Genomic DNA, 6,874 nt, shown 5'->3' with positions numbered 1-6,874 from the left:
GGAAGTGTTTTCCCCCGGCCTGGCATTAGCAGTGCTTAATTGGTAATGAAAGAGGTACTGGGGCTCAAGCAGCATCTTTACTTTCGTAACTGACACAGTAAGACCAGAGGTGCCCGGGGTCAGGCCTGTCGGGGCTCAGAACAAGCACAAATTAAGCAGTGGATGATAGCCTAGCTGCCACCCACTCCAGCCGACTAGAGGCCACCAGCCTGTCCCCCTCCCGTTTCAGGATCCCCCAGTCCCAGCTAACCGGGTTTCTATTTGGCCGACTACTACAGCCCAAGCTGGATAAACTGCCCCTCCTCAAGCAGTGTCCCTGGGTGCACCCACCTCAACCAGCCCCAGGCCAGCCTATGTCGTCTAGGTCCCACCACGCCCCCGTCAGAGCCTCCTCCCCCATGTACCCCCCCGCATCATCACTGCTCGGGCCCGGCTCCGCCCGCTTCCTTCGCCGCCTGGCGCTCCCCGCTCCCCCGCCCGGAGGGAGGCAGACGGATGACGTCACCGGATCAGGCCGACCGGCAATGGGCGCCATTTTGAAACCCCAAAACCTCCAGCGGCTGCAGCTGTGTGCGGCGGCGGCGGCTCTGACCCGGTCCCGGCCGGCGCCTCCCCGTCGTGGGCCCCGCAGCCCCCCGCCCCACACACACTGCGCGACATGGCAGGTGAGAGAGACGCACGCCGCGCCGCGGCCGTCAGCTGGGGAGGCCTGGGCCTGGCCTAGGGTAGGGGCCGGGTGGAGGGCGCTCTGCCTTCCGAGCAGGGGCGGGCAGCGAGTCAGGCCTGGGCGGGCAGCGCGGATCCGGGCATGGGAGACCGAGCTGGCTCGGCGGGGCCAGAGGGCTGGCCGGGTTCGGGGTCGAGCCGGACCGCGTGTGGGCCTCGGGTAGAGGGGCAGGGCCGAGCCGGTGCTGGGTGGGGGTTGAGCCGGGCTGGGTACTGAGGAGCCTGGCCAGGGCTGGGTAGGGGGAGCTGGGGCCGGGTTAGGGGTCAGCTCGGCCTCCTGGGGGTTAGGTGCCCGGGGCCGAGTTGGGGTTGCCCGCGCCGCTCGCCCTCACCGCGCTCTGTCTCCGCAGGGGTGGCAGGAGGTGGCGGAGGAGGAGGTGGTAACGACTTCCAGTGGTGCTTCTCCCAGGTGAAGGGGGCTATCGACGAGGACGTGGCGGAAGGTAAGACGGGGGACCTGGCGCTGCGGCCCGCGGTCGAGCAGGAATCACCGTGTCAGAGGGGTCCCCAGTCGGGGGTGTCAGTGTCTCCCAGTCCCGCGCTCCGTTTAATCCACCCCGGCCTCCGCCTTAGACCCAGACACCAACACCTATTTTTGTCCAACGCGTCGCGCCTAACGACTCGTGCGGGGAGTCGGTGCTGGTGCTGCAATTCTCCTGCCCCAGTGTGAATCCCGGAGGATGGGGTGTGTGTAGGGGGGTGGTGCGATGACTAAGCTAGTGCCTGTGTTTTTCAGAACGGCTTGCTCTCACAAGATAGCATAACAGAGAAGGTGGCTTCCTCCTCTTCTTCATTTATAATCACTAGGGAGATGGGAGATTGACAGTGGTAAATTTTTTTTAAAAAGAAAGGTAGTCAGACATGTCAAGTTTATGCCTTATGCGGAGAGGAAGGCTCCTTCATTAGGGATACATGTCAAAAGCAGTGTTTAGAATTTCCCTGTGGCAATGAAGGATTTATTCATACCTGCTGACATTTGAAAGCTATAAATAAGGACATTTGGGTAGGAAATAAGTACCTTTTTAAGCACAATTGAAATATGTTAGACTTGTAGAGTATTTTGGAATAAGAATAGTAAAATGATAAATATATTTTGCTTTAACAAGTCCATCCCTTCTAAATAATCAAGATTGACGTGTATAGTGTTGCTATATGAGTTTCAATGAGTTACAGTCTCTGTTTTTAAAAGATCTCCCATATTCAGATTGTCCCAGTTTGAGTTTCATGCTTGTAAAGAGGATGTCATATGGCTGCATACATCTGCCTCATGTATTTGAGTTTCTACTACATGAACTTAAAAAAATAAATAAATAAAACACACATACTTTAGCTACTTATGTGGATTGTTCTGGAATTACTTTTGAATGTATTTTTCCAGAGCGTAGTTAATTTTATCCATATTATTTTCCACTGCAAAAATATTATGAGTATGTTTTAGTTTTGTTTTGGGCAACACCATTTTGTCCAAATACCTGGCATGGGAAGACACTCAATTTATTGGAGCAGATAATATTCAGACTAGAGATGGGTGTATGTATCAGCTGTTTATTTCTATACTTGTAACACCCTGCAAAGTTGTGAATTTATGCAAATTAATTATATTAATAGGTTTTCAGGAATTCCTGAAACACTGTCTTTGTTTCTTTAAACCACTTGTCAGTGAAAAAGCTTAAAGAGCCACCGCTGCTTATATTTTAAGAAACAATCCAGTTTGGGCAAAATATTTACTATGATAAAATTACCTTTCAGTCACTGTTGATTACCAGGATATTTGTATATAATCAGAAGCTCTCTCCTTTCTAAATAGCCAGTAAGTTTTACTACCTCATGCAGTGATTTTGTAACATCAGAATTCAATGTGCGAGAAATGTATATTATCAAAGAGCCAATGCACATCATTACAGGATGTATTGGCAAGTTAGAAAGACTTAAGCTCCATCCCTTGGCATAGTCAGTGATAGGAAAAACTGTATAGCTATAATTTATAAAACTCTTAACAATGTACTTTCCAACTATGGGCCTGATTTTAAGTACCTATTAAATCAACAGGAGTTCTGCCTAAGTGAAACAGAAGCACCTGTTGTGGCCTCATTCACTTTAGCATCATAAACTACATTTAATCTGGCAGCGATCTTGGCTCAAGGTGGCAGAAAGTCCACCCAAAAATGGCCTCTAGTATTGCAAGGCTCACATAACTGCTGGCCAGTGCAAATTGAAAGTAGACAGTACTTCCATCAGAAGGGGGACAGCCAGGGTTACTAGGTAATGTGCTGATTCAGCTTATTTCTAAGCAACCTCCACCAACAGATCTCCTATTTAACACATGAGCATACTAAAATTGCCCTTCTGTTGTGGATCCCCCAGAGGATGATGGTGGTGTTTCCTACCCTATAAGATGAGTGAATCCCCCTTGTGTGCAGTGGGCCTCTTTGTTGGCATGGGGAGTGAGGTCCGTGCTCGACTTAATCTCATTCCTTCAAGTGTGCACTGAGCCCAATATTTTTAAAAGTTTACCAGTGTGGTGGTGTGGCTCTTAACATTCCTCTTCAGTCTTTTGTCTGAGATTTCAAGTGTAATCCATTTGTTCATAAAATTTGAGTAAACTAAAGGCATTAGCTGGATCTTTTATTTCTAAGTAAAAAGAAAAGGAGTACTTGTGGCACCTTAGAGACTAACCAATTTATTTGAGCATAAGCTTTCGTGAGCTACAGCTCACTTCAGCTTATGCTCAGATAAATTGGTTAGTCTCTAAGGTGCCACAAGTACTCCTTTTCTTTTTGCGAATACAGACTAACACGGCTGTTACTCTGAAACCTGTCATTATTCCTAAGTGTTTTTGAAGAGTGTCTTAAATAATTTTTATATGAAAAGCATGGACTTCAGATGAGGGGCGTTTCATTAGCTCTATATCAAAGTACATTTTAAAAATAATTTTTTATTTTTTAGCTTTGTTTTTTCCCCTATTATAAATCAAAATCTTGTAGTCTCATTTGCTCATAATACTGCTTAATGCTTTACCTTATGCTTAACTTTACACCTGTAAGTAGTCCCATTGATATGAAAGCGCATGTGTTTTACAGGATTGAGACCTTATTTATAATTTGCTACACTTGAAATACTGTTAGCCTTTGGCATTTGTTAGGGTTCTTTCTCTCACTGTTTGTCTTTAAACAGGAATATTTATAATCACATAAAAAAATAACTGGTCTCCCAGTCCTTCATTGGGCTCTGCTAGTGTGCATCAGTTTGTTCTTGTAGCATTCACTGAAGTCTGAGAGTCTGCACCAGTAGTGAGCATTGCAGTATTTGACCCTAGGTGTTGGGGTTGGGCCTTGATTACTGAACTGTCATCTAATCTCAGTCTTTTTTATCAAGCTGTCCATATAAACTAACTTGATGGGGCACTATCAGCTTACAATGTAGTCATGATAGTATAGACCAGTGGTCCCCAAACTTTTTGTCACACCTCCCTGGGAGCTGAGAGCAGGTGCCAGGTCTGTGAGCGGAGTTGAGGGGTGCTCCCTTCCTGCCCCCCTTGGGGGCTGGCCTGGGCCCTGCCGCACCCTCTCCGAAAGTTCCTCTGCGCCCTGCCCCAACCCCCAGGAGGGCATGCTCCACAGTTTGCGAACCACTGGTATAGACTATACTAACTGCAAATCTCCTGTCACTTTTTGTGGTCTTATAAATAAATTTTTTTTAATTGTCTTTATCTTTTGCTCTGTGGAAAAAGAGATGTAAGTGGGGGAACTGACTCTACAAAGAAATCTGCAAATGACAACACACAAAGTGCTGTCCAATCCATAAAATACACAAATGGAGAGTTTTTTCTATAAATTTATTAAGTACCTCATGTTTAGTTAAGTGTGCTTTCAGTTTTAAAGTTAGAGGTATTTCTTTAATGTACAAGATCATGTTCAGCATCTGTTTCTGGTATGATGCTGTTTTAATTAAAATACTGTTCTGAGTAGTGTGAGATTGTGTGCTGATACAGGTAAGTTCTACCTGAAATATACATTTTCAAAACTTCTTTTCACCTCTTTGATTACTATAGAAAACAGAAGTTTGCTTTCTTTCTGATGCTATCCCTGTGCTGAAACAGCTTTTATAAATTTATAGTTAATCATTTTTGCTGAGATTGATACAGAATTGTTTTTTTATATGTATATCTTTAAACAAATGGAAGTGCACTCTTTCGGGATATCCGTGATGGCTCCAAACTGGTGACATAAAATGATGATAGATGTTAGATTTATTGGATATAGAAGGATGTAGTTTTCAAAGTAGGAGAGTCTGAGAACTGCTAAAGAATGATATTGAGGAAAGAAATTTGATAATATCAAACAAGTGTTTCAGTTACTAAGTGTAACAAAGATAGACTTCTTAAAAGGTGGATTGCTTAAATCTCAATTGTAGTTTCCTTATTTCAGGGAAATATTTTGCCTAAAGCCTCCGTGTTGATAACCCCAGATTTCACAGATTTCACGGGCAAGGATAGCTCTGGGATTGCCTAACTTTGTTTAAAGTAACTTTCTAAATGTAGGCTTCAGTTTTGATGCTTTGTGAGCACCAATTAGATCTGTGATTGATCTTACTACTTTCTCTAATTTGTCCTATCTGATCAATAGAAGATAGCTGTTTTTCAGCAGACTTACTACTAAATTAATTCTTTAAAACAAACCACAAAGCAACAAAAGTGGTCTAATCACAGTAATTTCCCTTCAAATAAATTTGTCCAGTACTCTTGGAAGTGTCTTATCACGTTGTGTATATCAGCATACTGATATGCTTGGATCCTTGAGGTCAAAAGGTATAACCATATTCCTTAGAGCTTGTCTACACTACAAAATTAAGTGACTTTAAGTTGGCATACAACCACCACAATAATTAAAGCGGCGGTTCATGTCCACACTTGCTCCTTCTGTGGGTGGTGCTCTTCCACCTACTGAAGTGGGGCATTGTGGGACACTGACAGCTGGAGCCTGGCAGCCCTGGAGGGTTGGCAGGGGGCTCAGAGTTGCCTCCCCTGTACACAGCTGTCAGGCAGATGCTGGCCTCACAGTTGTGAGCCAGGAGGGGGCTCAATTTCACAGCAGGGAGCCTACCAGCAATTAAATTAACATTCTTGTCAGTTTCATGGCTGCTATTAGTTCACATTTGGGCTCTGGCTATCCCCTTACAGCCTGAGCTGGAGACAAAATGAGAAGAAATAATAGCCGTGAAACTGACAAGACTGTCAATTTCACTGCTGGTGTGCTCTGTGCTGTGAAATTGAGCTCTGGCGACTTGGTCAGCTCTGGGGCTCCCACTGTGGGCCCTGCTTGGAGGGTTGTCCTCCTGCCACCTCCTGGTGAGGGATTTGGCGGAAAAGGAAAGTCTAACCCTGGCCAGGCTCTCCTTCCCACTCAGTCCCTCCCCAGGAGGCGACAGCAAGGCTCTGGGATGTCAGTGCCAGGCGGGGGAAGGCTGTGAGCCCACACCCAGCTGTCAGCACTGGTATGCATACGGGCGAGGGTTCACAGTGGGAGCCAACAACTAATGTAAGTAATGCACTGTGTACACAGAAACTGCATCGCTCTAACTACACGACATAAGCACTATGCCTCCTGGTGGAGTTACTATGTTGCTATAGTGGGCCACTTACTTCAGCGGAAGCACCATTGTAGTGTAGACACTGACATAATTAGGTCGACATAAGGCAATTTATGTTGACCTAACTCTGTAGTGTAGACCAAACATTAGTCACTCTCAAATCTGGTTGGTGGAGTACTATGGATAACTTTAAAATCTATCTGGCCATCACTACAGACTTTTTTCCTGTTTTAATTTCAGGAGTAACAAGTCAGGGAACTGCCTAAACATTGGAAGGAACCTAAGACCCTTATCAGACTGTCATCTTGAGGGTTTTTTAGGCTTTCCAAGGTTAACAACAATGTCAAAATGTGTTTCTCTTTAAAGCATTGTGTGTTAAAGATGCTGTCTTCTGTAATCAAGTATTAACTATATATATTTTGCTATTTATATCTGAAGTGCTTTCTAACAGTGTGACTACTTCACAAAACAAGTGCTACTTTTAAGAATTTATGTAGCTTGAATTTCTATCGTATTTTTAGCTTTATTTGGACTTCGGTGTATCTTGATCTGTCTTTGA

General features: G+C 45.0%; 1 protein-coding gene across 2 annotated transcripts in view; it reads left to right on the top strand.

Annotated features, from left to right (window-relative positions):
- Positions 1 to 499: 499 nt before the first annotated feature.
- Positions 500 to 6,874, top strand: part of PPP2R2D (protein phosphatase 2 regulatory subunit Bdelta) — a 44,519-nt gene continuing 38,144 nt past the window's right edge. The window contains exons 1-2 of one of the 2 annotated variants that reach the window (XM_073354023.2): positions 500 to 665; positions 1,077 to 1,169. In XM_073354023.2, coding sequence (XP_073210124.1) covers positions 659 to 665; positions 1,077 to 1,169 — 100 coding nt within the window. In that variant the 5' untranslated portion in view covers positions 500 to 658. Of the gene's footprint in view, positions 666 to 1,076; positions 1,170 to 6,874 lie in introns of those variants that run through there. The other variant, XM_078853842.1, reaches the window with a different exon arrangement.

The sequence above is a fragment of the Lepidochelys kempii genome, chromosome 7 (assembly GCF_965140285.1).
Source record: "Lepidochelys kempii isolate rLepKem1 chromosome 7, rLepKem1.hap1, whole genome shotgun sequence".
NCBI classification, from domain to species: Eukaryota; Metazoa; Chordata; order Testudines; family Cheloniidae; genus Lepidochelys; species Lepidochelys kempii.
Note: the sequence above shows the minus strand (reverse complement) of the source record. Positions and strands in the feature narration are given on the sequence as shown.